The sequence below is a fragment of the Pristiophorus japonicus genome, chromosome 1, assembly GCF_044704955.1.
Source record: "Pristiophorus japonicus isolate sPriJap1 chromosome 1, sPriJap1.hap1, whole genome shotgun sequence".
Classification (NCBI taxonomy): Eukaryota; Metazoa; Chordata; class Chondrichthyes; family Pristiophoridae; genus Pristiophorus; species Pristiophorus japonicus.
The window spans coordinates 160,946,765-160,964,007 of NC_091977.1; the positions used below are offsets into that span (position 1 = coordinate 160,946,765).

General features: G+C 44.3%; 1 protein-coding gene across 5 annotated transcripts in view; it reads left to right on the forward strand.

Annotated features, from left to right (window-relative positions):
- Positions 1–17,243, forward strand: part of LOC139266719 (solute carrier organic anion transporter family member 4C1-like) — a 202,972-nt gene that overhangs the window by 169,427 nt on the left and 16,302 nt on the right. For all 5 annotated transcript variants that reach the window (XM_070884320.1, XM_070884329.1, XM_070884315.1 and 2 more), the window contains exons 11-12: positions 9,497–9,663; positions 17,052–17,116. In XM_070884320.1, the coding sequence (XP_070740421.1) occupies positions 9,497–9,663; positions 17,052–17,116 (232 nt within the window). The remainder of the gene's footprint in view (positions 1–9,496; positions 9,664–17,051; positions 17,117–17,243) is intronic.

Sequence of the window (17,243 nt, forward strand, 5' to 3'; positions counted from 1 at the left end):
GGGAGGTACCAGTGGATTAGAAAGCAGCTAATGTAACGCCTCTGTTTAAAAAAGGGGGCAGACAAAAGGCAGGTAACTATAGGCCGGTTAGTTTAACATCTGTAGTGGGGAAAATGCTTGAAGCTATCATTAAGGAAGAAATAGCGGGACATCTGGATAGGAATAGTGCAATCAAGCAGACGCAACATGGATTCATGAAGGGGAAATCATGTTTAACTAATTTACTGGAATTCTTTGAGGATATAACGAGCATGGTGGATAGAGGTGTACCGATGGATGTGGTATATTTAGATTTCCAAAAGGCATTCAATAAGGTGCCACACAAAAGGTTACTGCAGAAGATAAAGGTACGCAGAGTCAGAGGAAATGTATTAGCATGGATAGAGAATTGGCTGGCTAACAGAAAGCAGAGAGTCGGGATAAATGGGTCCTTTTCGGGTTGGAAATCGATGGTTAGTGGTGTGCCACAGGGATCGGTGCTGGGACTACAACTGTTTACAATATAAATAGATGACCTGGAAGAGGGGACAGAGTGTAGTGTAACAAAATTTGCAGATGACTCAAAGATTAGTGGGAAAGCAGGTTGTGTAGAGGACACAGAGAGGCTGCAAAGAGATTTAGATAGGTTAAGCGAATGGGCTAAGGTTTGGCAGATGGAATACAATGTCGGAAAGTGTGAGGTCATTCACCTTGGGAAAAAAAAACAGTAAAAGGGAATATTATTTGAATGGGGAGAAATTACTACATGCTGCGGTGCAGAGGGACCTGGGGGTCCTTGTGCATGAATCCCCAAAATTTAGTTTGCAGGTGCAGCAGGTAATCAGGAAGGCGAATGGAATGTTGGCCTTCATTGTGAGAGGGATGGAGTACAAAAGCAGGGAGGTCCTGCCGCAACTGTACAGGGTATTGGTGAGGCCGTACCTGGAGTACTGCGTGCAGTTTTGGTCACCTTACTTAAGGAAGGATATACTAGCTTTGGAGGGGGTACAGAGACGATTCACTAGGCTGATTCCGGAGATGAGGGGGTTACCTTATGATGATAGATTGAGTAGACTGGGTCTTTACTCGTTGGAGTTCAGAAGGATGAGGGGTGATCTTATAGAAACATTTAAAATAATGAAAGGGATAGACAAGATAGAGGCAGAGAGGTTGTTTCCACTGGTCGGGGAGACTAGAACTAGGGGGCACAGCCTTAAAATATGGGGAGCCAATTTAAAACCGAGTGGAGAAGGAATTTCTTCTCCCAGAGGGTTGTGAATCTGTGAAATTCTCTGCCCAAGGAAGCAGTTGAGGCTAGCTCATTGAATGTATTCAAATCACAGATAGATAGATTTTTAACCAATAAGGGAATTAAGGGTTACGGGGAGCGGGCGGGTAAGTGGAGCTGAGTCCACGGCCAGATCAGCCATGATCTTGTTGAATGGTGGAGCAGGCTCGAGGGGCTAGATGGCCTACTCCTGTTCCTAATTCTTATGTTCTTATGTTCTTATGAGTATGCAGGGGGAAAAAACATAATACATTTGAAGTTGGAAAATTAGCAAGATTCAGAGAGGCAGTGAAATTTAGAAATGTAAAGGCCAACCAAGGCAACAGAAAGTTGAGGTAGGGACTGAAAGAACATATTGGGAACAAGAGAAAACTGTTAATCCTGAACCAGGATGGGACCCGTGTCCGAGCGGAAAGGGTAAATAGGGAGGTGGCAAAGGCTTTAAATTAGTAAGATGGGGAGCGGGACCTATAAAAAAGTAACAGCTGAAATTTAAACAAAACAGGAAAAGAGAGCATAAGAAACAATTAAGTAAGGGAGGACATTGATGGCAAGGGAATAAATAGATTTATAGAACAGGAGTCTAAAAAGATGGTTAAACATAAAAAGTGAGAGGCAATCCTATTAAAATGAGTTAAACTGTCTGTACAGCAATGCACACAGTGTCCGTAATAAAACAGGGGAGCTGGAAGCAATCATGTGTTGCAAGGAACCAGACATAGTAGGGATTACTGAGAAATGGCTACAGAAAAATTAGGACTGGGAATTACACATTGCAGGGTATAACATATTTAGAAAAGATAGAGAGGGAAACGGGGGAGGTGGAGTAGCTGTACTTATTAGAGATAACATAATGGCAGTAGAAAATAGTGACACAGCTGTCCGCAAGGCAAAAATAGAATCTATATGGATAGAGATGAAGGATAATAAAGGATAAATTTCATTAATAGGTGTAGTCTACAGACCACCTAATAATGGAAGGGAGGTGAAGGAAGAAATATGCAGACAAATTTGGGAAATGAGTAAAAAACTCATAGAATAATAATCATGAGGGAATTCAACGACCCGATATTAATTAGACAGAAGAGGTAAAAGGGATAAGGGAATGGAGTTTTTGCAATATGTACAGGACTCCATTCTAACCCAACATGTAAAAAGCCCAACAAGGGAGGATTCACTATTGGATCTAGTAATGGGGAATGAATCAGAGCAGATAAGAGAAGTAAAAGTAGGGAAGCATCTAGGCAATAGTGACCATAATATAATACGCTTTAATACAATAATTGAGAAGGACATAAGTGTAATGAAAACCAGGTTATTAGATTGGAGAACAACTGATTTTGAGAGGCTGAAAATAGAACTTGGGAAAATAAAATGGGCAACAATATTGGCAACCAACGATGTGGAAACAACAGTGGGAAACATTTAAAATGGTGTTCAACAGAGTGCAGGAACAATATATTCCGCTAAACGGAAAGAACAAACGAAACACTAATGAGACTCCATGGATGAATAAAGCCATAAGGGAACAATTGAGGGTAAGGAAAGAGGCATACATTAAGTACATAGACAGCAGGGGAGATTCAAGAACTAATAGATCGCAAGCGCAGGGCATTTCTGAGCCTTAAATAGCAACCCAACTCGGGAGCAGCAAAGCAGCATTACAGATAGTTCAAGGCTGAGGTCCAACAAAAAACCCGGGGCCTAAAGAACAGGTGGTGGATGGAGAAAACACAGGAGATACAGCAGCTGGCCGACAACCACGATATGCGAGGATTCTTCACTGCAGTCAACGCCACATACGGACCAAACTCCCAAGGCCCCACCCCACTCCTGGCCAAGAACAGGGAAACACTCATCAAGGACACCGAGGCTGTTAGGGCCCGCTGGAAGGAACGCTTCGAAGATCTCCTCAACCGAGACTCTGCCTTTGACTCGAGTGTTCTCGACTCCATCCCGCAGCATGCTACCCGCCACCACCTCAGAGTGAGACACCAACACTGCATGAGGTAGAAAAGGCCATAAGACAGCTAAAAAACAACAAGGCTACGGAAGCGGATGGAATCCCTGCTGAGGCACTCAAGTATGGCGGAGAGGCACTACTGATGCGAAACGACCTCATCTCTCTCATCTGGAGGGAGGAGAGCATGCCGGGAGATCTTAGAGATGCAGTGATCGTGACCATCTTTAAAAAAGGGGACAAGTCCGACTGTGGCAACTACAGAGGAATCTCCCTGCTATCAACCACTGGGAAAGTCGTCGCTAGAGTCCTCCTCAATCGTCTTCTCGCCGTGGCCGAGGAGCTCCTCCCGGAGTCGCAGTGCGGATTTCGTCCCCTCCGGGGCACAATGGACATGATTTTTGCAGCACGACAGCTGCAGGAAAAATGCAGGGAACAGCGCCAGCCCTTATACATGGCCTTCTTTGACCTTACAAAGGCCTTTGACACTGTCAACCGCGAGGGTCTATGGAGCGTCCTCCTCCGTTTCGGATGACCCCAAAAGTACATCACCAACCTCTGCCTGCTCCACGACGACATGCAGGCCATGATCCTTACTAACGGATCCATCACAGACCCAATTCATGTCCGGACCGGGGTCAAGCAGGGCTGCGTCATCGCCCCAACCCTCTTCTCAATCTTCCTCGCTGCAATGCTCCACCTCACAGTTGATAAGCTCCCCACTGCAGTGGAGCTAAACTACAGAACCAGTGGGAAGCTGTTCAACCTTCGCCATCTCCAGGCCAGGTCCAAGACCACTCCAACCTCTGTCGTCGAGTTACAGTACGCGGACGACGCCCGCGTCTGTGCACACACAGAGGCTGAACTCCAGGACATAGTCAACGTATTTACCGAGGCATATGAAAGCATGGGCCTTAGGCTAAACATTAGTAAGACAAAGGTCCTACACCAGCCTGTCCGCGCCGCACAGCACTGCCCCCCCAGTCATCAAGATCCACGGCGTGGCCCTGGACAAAGTGGACCACTTCGCCTATCTTGGGAGCCTCCTATCAACAAGAGCAGGCATTGATGATGAGATCCAATACCGCCTCCAGTGCCTTTGGCCGCCTGAGGAAAAGAGTGTTTGACGATCAGTCCCTCAAAACTGTCACCAAGCTCATGGTCTACAGGGCCGTAGTAATACCCGCCCTCCTCTTTGGCTCAGAGACGTGGACCATGTACAATAGACACCTCAAGTCGCTGGAGAAATACCACCAGCGATGTCTCCGCAAGATCCTGAAAATCCCCTGGGAGGACAGATGCACCAACATTAGCGTCCTCGTCCAGGCCAACATCCCCAGCATTGAAGCACTGACCACACTTGTTCAGCTCCGCTGGGCAGGCCACATTGTTCGCATGCCAGACACGAGACTCCCAAAGCAAGCGCTCTACTCGGAACTCGTCCACGGCAAGCGAGCCAAAGATGGGCAGAGGAAATGTTACAAGGACACCCTCAAAGACCCCCTGATAAAGCGCGACATCCCCACTGACACCTGGGAGTCCTTGGCCATAGACCGCCCTAAGTGGAGGAAGTGTATTCGGGAGGGCGCTGAGCTCCTTGAGTATCGCCGCCGAGAGCATGCAGAAATCAAGCACAGGCAGCGGTAGGAGCATGCGGCAAACCAGGCTCCCTGCCCACCCTTTTCCTCAACGACTATCTGTGACAGAAAATGTGGTTCTTGTATTGGACTGTACAACCACTTAAGAACTTATGCTAAGAGTGGAAGCAAGTCTTCCTCGATCCTGAGGGACTGCCTATGATGATGAGACAGCAGGGGAGTGCATGATGAGGGATAATACAAAGAGATTAGGAGAGAAGTCAAAAACAATTAGGAAGGCAAAGAGAAACTTTGAAATTCAATTATCAAGGAACAGGGACCCCAACGATGTACAAACTATATTAACGACTTGGATGAAGGGACTGAGTGTAACGTAGCCAAATTTGCTGACGATACAAAGAGGTGTGGAAAAGCAATGTGTGAAGAGGAGACAAAAAACCTGCAAAAGAACAGAGACAGGCTAAGTGAGTGGGCAAAAATTTGGCAGATAGAGTATAATGTTGGAAAGTGTGAGGTTATGCACTTTGGCAGAAAAAATTGAAGAGCAAGTTATTATGTAAATGGAGAAAAATTGCAAAGTGTGCAGTACAGAGGGACGTGGAGGTCCTGGTGCATGAAACACAAAAGGTTAGTGTGCAGGTACAGCAAGTGATCAAGAAGGCCAGTGGAATCTTGGCCTTTATTGCAAAGGGGATGACGTATAAAAGCAGGGAAGTCTTGCTACAGTTATACAGCTGAGGCCACTCCTGGAATACTGCGTACAGTTTTGGTTTCCATATTTAAGAAAGGATATACTTGCTTTGGAGGCAGTTCAGAGAAGGTTCACTAGGTTGATTCCGGAGAATGAGGGGTTTGACTTCTGAGAAAAGGTTGAGTAGGTTGGTTCTCTACTCATTGGAATTCATAAGAATGAGAGGTGATCTTATCGAAACGTATAAGATTATGAGGGGGCTTGACAAGGTGGATGCAGAGAGGATGTTTCCACTGATAGGGGAGACTAGAACTAGGGGGCATAATCTTAGAATAAGGGGCCGCCCATTTAAAACTGAGATGAGGAGGAATTTCTTCTCTCAGAGGGTTGTAAATCTGTGGAATTCGCTGCCTCAGAGAGCTGTGGAAGCTGGATCATTGAATACATTTAAGACAGAGATAGACAGTTTCTTAACCGATAAGGGAATAAGGAATTATGGGGAGCGGGCAGGGAATTGGATCTGAGTCCATGACTTGATCAGCCATGATCGTATTAATTGGCGGAGTAGGCTCGAGGGGCCAAATGGCCTACTCCTGCTCCTATTTCTTATGTTCTTATGTAAGGAACATAAAAACAAAATAGTATTATATTTTATAAGCCCATCAATAAAAAAAGGAAGGTTGGAATGGGAATAGGGCCATTAAGGGATAGACAGGATAATACCACAGGTAACGATAGAGAGATGGCAGAAATATTAAAGAATTATTTTGCTTCAGTATTTACCAGGGAGATAGAACAGGTGGACATGACATTGGATGATGATATTAGTAATGACATAAGTGCATTTAAAGTAAAAAGAGAGATATATTAATAAACTAATCAAATTCAAAGAGGACAAAACCCCGGGTCCAGATGGATTGCATCCACGTATTTTAAAAGAATCCAGGAAAGAGATAGCAGAGGCATTCCTACACATGTTTAATAATTCATTAGAAAAAGATGTAGTGCCAGAGGACTGGTGGATAGCTAACATAATACCTATAAGAAGAGGGATAGAACATGTCCAAGGAATTATAGACCAGTCATAACATCGGTAGTAGGAAAAATAATGGGATACTACTGAAGGAGAAAATAGAAGAACATCTAGAAACCAAAAATATAATAATGAATAGTCAACATGGATTTCAAAAGGGAAAGTCTTGCTTGGCCAACCTAATTGAATTGTTTGAAGAGGTAACAGAGAGAGTAGATAATGGTAATGCAGTAGATGTAATTTATCTAGATTTTCAAAAGGCCTTCGATAAGGTACCCCATAATAGACTGATGAACAAGGTCAGAGAATGCGGAGTCAGGGGACAAGTAGCAGAATGGATAGCTAGCTGGCTTCAAGACAGAAAGCAGAGTAGAGGTAAAATGTAACTATTCACAGTGGCAGAAGGTGGATAGTGGTGTTCCACAAGGATCAGTGCTGGGATCACTGTTATTCACAATTTATATTAACGATTTAAACTTTGGAATCATAAACACAATTTCTAAATTTGCGGATGACACCAAATTGGGGGGGGAATAGTCAAAACTGAGGAGGACTGCAACAAATTATAGGAGGACATTAATAAACTTGTGAACTGGGCATATAATTGGCAAATGAAGTTCAACACAGACAAATGTGAGGTAGTACATTTTGGTATGAAGAATAGGGAGGTCACTTATTACTTTGAGGGTGTGAGTCTAGGTGGGGTAGAGGAACAAAGGGATCTCGGAATACAAATACACAAATCACTAAAAGTTGCGACACAGGTGAGCAAGGCTATAAAAAACAAGCAAACCAAGCACTAGGGTTTATTTCTAGAGGTATAGAATTGAAAAGTAGAGAGGTACCTGTATCGAACCTTGGTTAGACCACACTTAGAGCTAGAAATTCGGCGACTTTGCGACCGAGTTTTCACCGCAATTTGACCCTCCACGGCGAAAACCCGATTGGTGGGATCTTTGGTGACCTTTTTGTGGTGGCCCTTCCACGTGCCGCCGGGGAGAGGAGCGCCGACGTGCAACACCCGAAATAGCATTTGCGATCGATTTTTGACTCTCTCGGGACCCATATTCTGCACCCAGAATACCGACAGGGTAAAACCTATGATGCAGCCCTGCCAGCAGCGGTAAATATGAGGAGCTGCAAATAAGGTAAGTTAAAGTTTTTATTTTAAAATCTTTTTCAATGATTTAGTAGCTAAGGGTATTGTGAATGTTCTGTGAATGGGTTTTTTTTGCATTTTTTTTTTGTTCCCTGCCCCCCACAAGTCCTCTCTTGCAGCGCTATTGGCCCCGGACTAAAGTTGCTGAAATTCGCAGTTTGCGCCGCGAATCCTCGTGCAACGCTGATTTTTATCGCTGCGCAAATTAAAGGCCAAAAAGTGGGCCTAAAAATGGAAACGAAGCAAAAACGGTAATTTTGGCGTAAAACTACCAATTTCGCTGAAAACCGAAATTCTAGCTCTTAGAGTACTGCGTACAGTTCTGATCGCCATATTATAAAAAGGTTATAGAGGCACTGGAAAGGGTGCAGAGAAGATTAACAAGAATGATACCAGAAACGCAAGAATATATATATCAGGAAAGGATGAACAGGCTGGTCTCTTTTCTCTCGAAAAAAGAAGGCTGAGGGGAGACCTAATAGAGATCTTTAAAATTAAGAAATGTTTTGATAGAGTGGATACAGAGAGAATGTTTCCACTTGTGGGGAAGAGCATAACTAGAGGCTATCAATATAAGATAGTCACCAAGAAATCCAATAGGGATTTCAGAAGAAACTTCTTTACCCAAAGAGTGATGAAAATGTGGAATTCACTACCACAGGGAGGGGTTGAAGCACACAGTATAGATGCATTTAAGGGGAGGTTAGACAAGCATATGAGGAGGAAGGGAACATCGGGTTATGCTGACAGATTTAGATGAGGAAAGATGAGAGGAGGCTTGAGTGAAGCATAAACATCGGCATGGATTGGTTGGGCCCAATTGGGCGTGCTTTGGACATGGGGAGTATTGGATGTCCCTTGGACATGGGGAGTATTAGGTGTCCACTGGTCATGGGGAGTATTGGGTGTCCCTTGGTCAGGGAGAGTATTGGACGTGTCTTGGATGTGGGGAGTATTGGGTGTCCCTTGGTCAGGGAGATTATTGGACATGTCTTGGACGTGGGGAGTATTGGGTGTCCCTTGGTCATGGGGAGTATTGGGTGTCCCTTGGTCATGGGGAGTATTGGGTGTCCCTTGGTCATGGGGAGTATTAGGTGTCCCTTGGTCATGGGGAGTATTGGGTGTCCCTTGGTCATGGGGAGTATTAGGTGTCCCTTGGTCATGGGGAGTATTGGGTGTTCCTTGGTCATGGGGAGTATTGGGTGTCCCTTGATCATGGGGAGTATTGGGTGTCCCTTGGTCATGAGGAGTATTGGGTGTCCCTTGGTCATGGGGAGTATTGGGTGTCCCTTGATCATGGGGAGTATTGGGTGTCCCTTGGTCATGGGGAGTATTGGACGTGCCTTGGTCATGGAGAGTATAATAGCAAATAAGGTTAAGTTTATATGAATTATACGGAATAGTAGACTCGGGAGTGCATTTCAAGCCAGATACACATTTCAGAATTTGCTGTCATTGTTTATGATGTTGTCTTTCCCTCTCTGTGCCACAGCCTTGTAATGCATCTCAGACTTGGTCACTTATTGAAATATCTTTATTAACAAAATGAAAATACAGCTGTCAAGTACATAGCAAAATAATGGTATGCAAACTAAAAAATTAACGTCATCAGTGACCCATTGGCTTGGAATTTTCTCCGAGCTGCTCCTATTCCATCACTGTAACTTTGCCAGGAAGTGTGTTGGAAACAGGTTTCTGCCGCACTTCCGACAAAGTTACAGCAGCTGAGTGGGAGCAGCTCTGAGGCAAATTTGAGGGTATTAATTGTGTTTGCCTTTTGTATTGCAGGTTTATCAGGACTGTTCTTGTATCCAGACTGTTGCTGATGCTCATGTTGCACATGAAGGAAAATGTGGCTCAAGTTGTAACAACCTGCCCATATTTCTGGGATTTTTTTTGATTGCTGTCATTTTAACATTCATGACTAGCACACCAATCACAATAGCTGTTCTCAGGTATGCTGTATGTTCAGTATCCACATAACAAATAACAACAACGTCGAGTCCATCTTCCACCCCTACTCTCTGCTACCAGTTCCTTATATAGGGTTACATAGGATATTCGGTACAGAAACAGGACTCAACATCAAGTTCAACAATTTCAGAACATAACCTCTGCCCATATTTGTTTTCCCTTTCCTCCGTTCTTTTTTTTTTACAAACCCGCCGACCCTTTTTTACTTCTCTTTCCCATCGCAGCTGGAGATGATTCTGCCATTCACACCCCATCTAGACTCATCTTTAGTTTCTTAACTTGTGCCATTACCATCTCATTTTTGCTCATCATCCCTTTTGTCTCTTAAATCACTCCTGCCTTCCACCCCATCACAGACCTTCCCTTTTGTTCTTTCCTCCCCTCCCCCTTTCAGTGCTCCTGCACTTCCTTAAGCATCTGTTACATCTTGACCTTTTTCAGTTCTGACGAAGGGTCTCAGACTCAAAACCTTAACTCTGTTTCTCTCCACAGATGCTGCATGACCTGCTGAGATTTCCAGTATTTTCTGTTTTTATAACAACAGCCATTCTATTTTGAAGCTAATTCTTCCTGTAAAGTGCTTCAAGATATGTCAATGTGATAAGGTGTTACATGTGCAAATACTATTTATATATTTATTTTTTATCCAATCTGAATTGAACACAGTATACTTGATGTTGACCAGTCCTACAAGACCAGTATTGTACATTGCTCTTAGAAGGTGCAGCACAACATAAAAGCACATTTTAAAATAACTCATACCTTGATACTTTCCATGAACACATTCATCCAGCATATGGTGCCTTTTAAGCTCAGTCCCTAAGGTGAGAGCTGAGCTTTCTGTCTGCCTTTCATTGAGCCCTTGGGCTTGGTTGGCCAGCTGCACATGCTCCAGACCTCGCAGGTTGTACTATCCACATTTCCCTGAGCTGCGAAACCCCTAGGGCCATTTGGCTTGATGCCACCACACTTGCCTATGCTGTGCTTGGAACTGATCCAGCAAGCTCTCCACCTGCAATCACCTTTGTCCTCTGAGTTTCCTACATTGTGGGAGCCCTAAATGTTGTGCAACTCAATGGCAACTTCTGTAGCTAGACCATTGAGATGGATCCAACACTGTGTCCCCCAGACATCCTCTTCCCTGATCTAGTTGTCTATAACTAAAACACCTCGGATACTTCTGCGGTCATGCACAGCCACCTGACTTGTAAATATGTCGCTGTTCCTTCATAGTTGCCGGGTCAAAATCCTGGAACTCCCAAACACCACTATGGGAGTACCATCACCACACAGACTGCAGTGGTTCAAGAAGGCAGCTCACCACCACCTTCTGAAGGGCAATTCGGGATGGGCAATAAATGCCGGCCTTGCCAGCAATAGCCACATCCCATGAACGAATAAAAACAATTTCCCTTCACATAATGGCAGTCCTTCATCTGACTGCTATGTACAATTGTGAACAAGTAGCTCTGCAATCCATTCGCCGTGACTGGGTGAAGGTAAGGAGTCAATCTGTCTACTTCACCTGTCACCACATAATGAGCTGCCTCATGCCTTACGAGCTCACGCCATTTTCCTGTTTGCATCACAGAATTTCTGAGAGAGCAGCATTGGTTTGCCTTGTGACCTGCATTCAGTCCTCTGGCTTCTGCTTGTCCATTCTAACTTCGACCTGGGCAGGTTGAATGGCAGTATGGGGTCGCCCATTTAAAACAGAAATGAGGAGGAGTTTCTTCTCTCAGAGGGTCGTAAATCTATGGAATTCTCTACCCCAGAGAGCTGTGGAGGCTGGGTCATTGAATATATTTAAGGTGGAGATGGACAGATTTTTGAACGATAAGGGAGTGAAGGGTTATGGGGAGCGGGCAGGGAAGTGGAGTTGAGGCCAAGATTAGATCAGCCATGATCTTATTGAATGGAAGAGCAGGCTCGAGAGGCCAAAGGGCCTACTCCTGCTCCTATTTCTTATGTTCTCACAGAATGGTTCATCCATGGGTCGCCGTGAGGCATCTGACCTCTCCCACCCGTATTGTAACTTAGCTGTGTCTGCGGGGCCATAAAATGATCAGCATGTTCATTTCATCATGTTCATAAGCCTAGTTGTTCAAGAGTTTTACACTTCTGATAAAGTAATCAGATTTTTAAATTACCTGGGACTATCTCCAGAAATCTATTCCATAGCATTAAATAGCAAAGACCTTTGTAGTTTGTTACACCTAAGCTTTCCAACCACCTCTCTTTGAGCTGGATAACCATTTCTTTATATTTAATGTTTGAATTTTTTCTCAGTTGCTTAAATCTCTGCTGAATACTTCAGACGTCAAATCATAAGATTTGAGAATAACATGCTTTATTGTAGTCCAGTCAGCAGGTTTGGCATGAGAAAATGCTGCAAGCGCTTTTCCATTTAGTGACATCACAAATCGGTTGGCACATCAATGTTTGCCCCCGTGATGATTGACAAATGGATTAAAGGCCTGAATAAAACTATTAATATCATCCAAAAGCAAAAGCAAAATACTGTGGATGCTGGAATCTGAAATAAAAACAGAAAATGCTGGAAATCTCAGCAGGTCAAGCAGCATCTGTGGAGAGAAAGAGTTAACATTTCAGGTCAGGTTCTGATGAAGGGTCACAGACCTGAAACATTAACTCTGTTCTCTCCAGAGATGCTGCTTGACCTGCTGAGATTTTCCATTTTTATTAATATCATCCTCCTCTTCAAAATTTGAAGTAGTATTTGATGTAATAAAACAGTGGTCCCTGAGTTACCCAACCTTATTTACCAGACTTGCTGCTGAAAAAGTGTTTCTCAGCCAATTCAAGTGGAGTTCAATATGAGCAAGTATGAGGTCATCCACTCTGAACCTAAGAAAGATAAATCGAATATTTTCTAAGTGGTGAGAAAGTAGAAACTACAGAGGAGCAGAGAAATTTGGGAGTCCCATTTAATGATAGTAGACAAGTACAAAAGCAATCAGAAAGGCTATTGAAATGTTGGCCTTTATCTCAAGGGGGCTGGAAAAAAAAGAGAAGGAAGCTCTGAAACAGAATCACATAGCACAGAAGAAGGTCATTCAGCTTCAATTGTACAGAGCCTTGGTCAGATCCCACCTGTCATTTATGAGTCTGTGTTTGTTTTTAAAGTTCTGGTTATTTTTTGTCAAAACTGACACCCTTCCCCTACACCCTGGAGCAGAGTCCTCCAGTCTAACCTGGCAATGACCCCCGCCGAGTTCAATGAATAAGATTGTCACTCCAACACTGGGTGTGATCGAGGTTGCTGGAATGTCAAATTATTTTTCATTGTCTCCATGATGCCATTTCAAATACTCCATCTGAAACTGAATACGCACTAGCCAACCCTGCTGCTCAAAAATAACTCCTACTTGGATCCTTTTTGTGAAAAAATGGTCAAAATTTCCAGAAATGTGACAAACACTATACTGTACAAAGTTCTTGGGGTCTGGTTTCAGACATCAAGCTTGGCTCTTTAAATTATGAAAGATTTTTGATCTTTAAAAGTCAATTTTGAAGCTTATTGAAATACTTTCTGCAAAACAATATTTGCTGTTGGGATATTTTATGGCCAAAAGTTGTTTTCATACATATTTTGTTTTTGAGATTTGAATGGGATAACTATCTCCACTCTGCAAGATGTAACTGTTTGAGGCAGTTTCTAATGGGTATAACTTCATAACTCAGGTTACACAATTTATACAACACAAATAACTTGCATTTATATTGACTGTAAGAAAAAGACCAAGTTCTTTGTTTAACTGCATCTCCATGTTCCATTTGATCTTTGGTTTAGGACACTAGGGGGGAATAATTCAGATCGGGGATGCTAACAGGGCGCAAACGGCTTTTCACCCAGGTGTAGAGCCCCAGCTACCAGTAGCACCCCAGGCTGATGTGCCGGTGATAACTATGTCATAAGTGCACGCAGCAACCCATTTTCGCCTGGTTCCAGAATTCGGTAGTGCCCTGTGAAGCTGCCGCAGGCAATGCCTGTGACAGCTTCGTGGTGTCGTGCCGGGCTTTAGACCACTCGCGGGGTGAAAATTAAAGGGGAAGTGCGGTGCTGAAAATTGTAAAAATGGCCGACTTACCAGTCGCGGCCTTCTCATCTTCATATTGCGGGATCTGTGCCGTGATGTTACAGCCCGGCACTCCGCTTCTTTGTCGGGCTGCTGCCACGGCACTCCGCTTCCTGGTAGTCTTGCGGTGGCCGCTTCTCTCTAATGCAGAGTTTGCAGTGTGCCCTCCCGTTTAATGGAAGGAGAAGGTGCCTCTCCGCGTAGCTCTGGAAAATTCGCATTGGTTAGTGCCCGGATCCGCCCCCAAGAGGAAGTGGAGAATGAGATTTTGCGCTCCACTTCCTCTCGGGGCAGTAAACCCAATTTATCCGGTGGCGCGGGACTTCTGTGCCTGGTGCAGGAAGTCCCGTCTCGCAGCTGTTACTGTCCCCAACCACGGCGGAACGCAATTTTGTACTCTTGATTTCTAAAATAATAAATAAGATGTGCAAAAAACTGAATCTATGGCTGGGAATTTCCTCAATGTTGCTCCCACTCCACAGCCATAACTGCACCACAGATCATGGTATGGTTTTATCCTCACAATTCCTCACACAATAAGTTCCTGATCGCAGTGAAACTGTTGTAAAAGGAAGATAAGATATTGTCCCTGAAATTCCGGCCTCACTGGATCCATACAGAATACGTACGGACCCGCGAGGCCTCGCAAAAGCCGTGTTTTGGCGCACAATGTGCATACGTCAAAAACCGGCTTTTCCGATCTGTCAAGATATCTCTTGACAGATCTTTCACATCCCCGGGAGAAGGACATCTGCGTGGGTGAGATTGGGCTATTTGCCCATCTCTTGCCCAGCGAATGTCCTTCAAACTCTTACGCCTGATAAAAGCAGGGGCATAGCTTACCTTTACCAATGTAAGAGTTTTAAAACATATAAAAATAACATTTAAATACACATTTTTATAGTAAAAACCTTGTCCACTAAGGTAAGTTTATTTTAAACCCTATTAAAACACATTATTTTTTAAATCCAAGAAATATTTTTTTTTCGGAAACATTTAATTAACTTTAATTTCAATTAATTTTAAATATGTGTGGTGTTTTTTTATTTATTATGTTGCGTTTGGGTGTTTTAGGGGGTTATTCTCATTGATAGTAATGGGAACTAGGAGAAACGGAGTTCCCATTACTATCAATGAGAATATTGTACGATGATTGGTTGTCCAGGCCCACGTAACTCCAGCTTCTCCATCCGTATCTCGGAGATGGGGACACGCTGCGAAGCACGTGGAAAGATGGCCTCCGATCGGAATCCAAGGTGCCTCTGGGACCACCAGTTACATTCGTAGAGAAATTTCAGGTCAGAGACGTTTGTATGAAGGAAGCCGCCGACCAGAATTTCAGGGCCGATGAGTCGATCCATGCTTTCATGCTTTCATGTCCTTCCTATCAGTCAGATACAACTTGTAACGTTGTAATAGCACCCTCTCGTGTTGCAGTGCCACCACTGGTCAGAGGATGAAATTACACCGTGATGCGTTTACATTATAAATGTGGGCAGAGGAATTTATGCGGGAAATATCAAGGACAGAATGCACACCTTTAAAATGGGGACTGAATGACATCTGCGTGCCCCTGGACCAGTTATTCCCCCAGACTCTTCACCCCGTTTCACCTGAAACCACACTTGGTTTTGACACTCCATTTCCAACATCACAGGACATCATTGTCTCCCATAAGCCGCGCGGCCTGCCTCCCTCGTTGTGCGGTCCATTCAAATCTTTGCGCCTGCGTAGTATCTACAATTTAAAAGCCAGTGAGCGGCCTGTGCGGGACTTTGCAGATGACTGCGCGGCTGCACAGCTTAGCGGGAACATGGGAGGACATTAATTAGTATACATTACCAAGCTCTTGGGTTAGCCAGATGGGTGGAGTTTGAATTCAGTGTTGCTCAAGTGGAGGTGACAGATTTAACCCATTCCTTATTTTTAGGGATTCATTTCCTGTTAATTTTTGGGGGGCATTTTAAATTTTAGAATTTACCCTTGCAAAATTTGACTGCAGAATTGGCTTTGCTCACACGCAGCATTGCGCAAACTTCCCCCATGTGTTCAGACACTCAGTTGAAAGTGTGGCACTTTTTTTTTAGCCTTTCTGTTTTGTAAACTTGCGTCAAACGCTTTTTTTTCCACTGGTTCCCCATCAGTTTTCCCACAAGTTTCAGTTTACAGTTCAGTTTCCATTTTGCAATCTGGTAGGGGCAACTTGCTAGATTCCCTTCCCTGCCGCATCAGTTCATTTGCCCATCTGAGACGACTTGGTTTGAAAGCGGCTAAACCAGTAGGTGCCTTGGCTGGTCAACACTTGGTGATTGCTGAGGATTCACAGGGTTAGATTTAACTGACGACCATTCGGCAGCCGACCCGACTCGCGTCAGAAGCACTTCTTTACAAAGGAATAACAATCAGGTCCCAATTTGTGGCGTGAACACCACAAGCTGCCTTGCAATTCAGTTGGAGAATTAATTGGATGAATTGAAATGTAAACGGCGATGAGTCTGACTTGGGAGTATTCGCATTGGTTTCAGGAAGACATCTTTACCACAGCTGCGCAAAGCAGATGCACCTCAAACACCATGCCATTACGCAACATGTCAAGACAAAACAGACCCAACACAACTTGTGGCTAACCTAGGAGGCTGACCTATTTGCTGGTGGGTTTATTTGCCTATGGTGCAGCTAACATCTCGTTAGCTTACTGAGGGGGCTCAACAAGGTGTGGCGGAGGAGCAGCGAGAGATCGTGGCGGAGGTGCTGCGAATGAGGGTACGGGACCCAGAAGAGCCGAGGGCCCAGGGGCAGCACGGGTCAGCCCACACTGCAATATGTGTGCGCACTAGGTCCGTGCAGCAGAGCAGGTCTCCAGTCGTCCTGGTTAACACTTGCCACTGGATAAAGGCCGAGCTCTGTCAAGCCCGTGAGATGGCTGATGTGCAACAGTCGCCACACGTTAAAAAAATCCACGCACAGGCATCTTCCACCCAATTCAATTGGAATTCAGGACTGGAATACCGGGTCCTCCATTGAAACATCTGTGAACCCATGTGGAAGCACGTCATTCTCGTTCGAGGGACCGCCTATGATCAGTCAGAGAAAGGTTGCCGACCTGCTTACTGGGCTGGGTAATAGTGCTTGGCATGGAACGGTCTAAATGGAGGGAGGAAAGGGGTGGCAATAAATACTTTTTTGACAAATCTTAGTTTCTAGTTTACTTTTTTTATTCAGGTTGCCTAAAAATCAACTAGAATTACCTTTTTTATTTTTGTTTACAGGTGTGTCCCTGACAACCAACGCTCTTTTTCATTGGGTATTCAGTGGGTCTTTGTCCGGCTCTTAGGTGAGAAGCTACCATGATACCATTGATATTCTAAATGAACCCACAGAATAAAACAAATATTGTCTTAAAATCTCATTTGCAAACAGAGGAATATCACACAGGTCTATGTGTTGTATGGCATTCATGC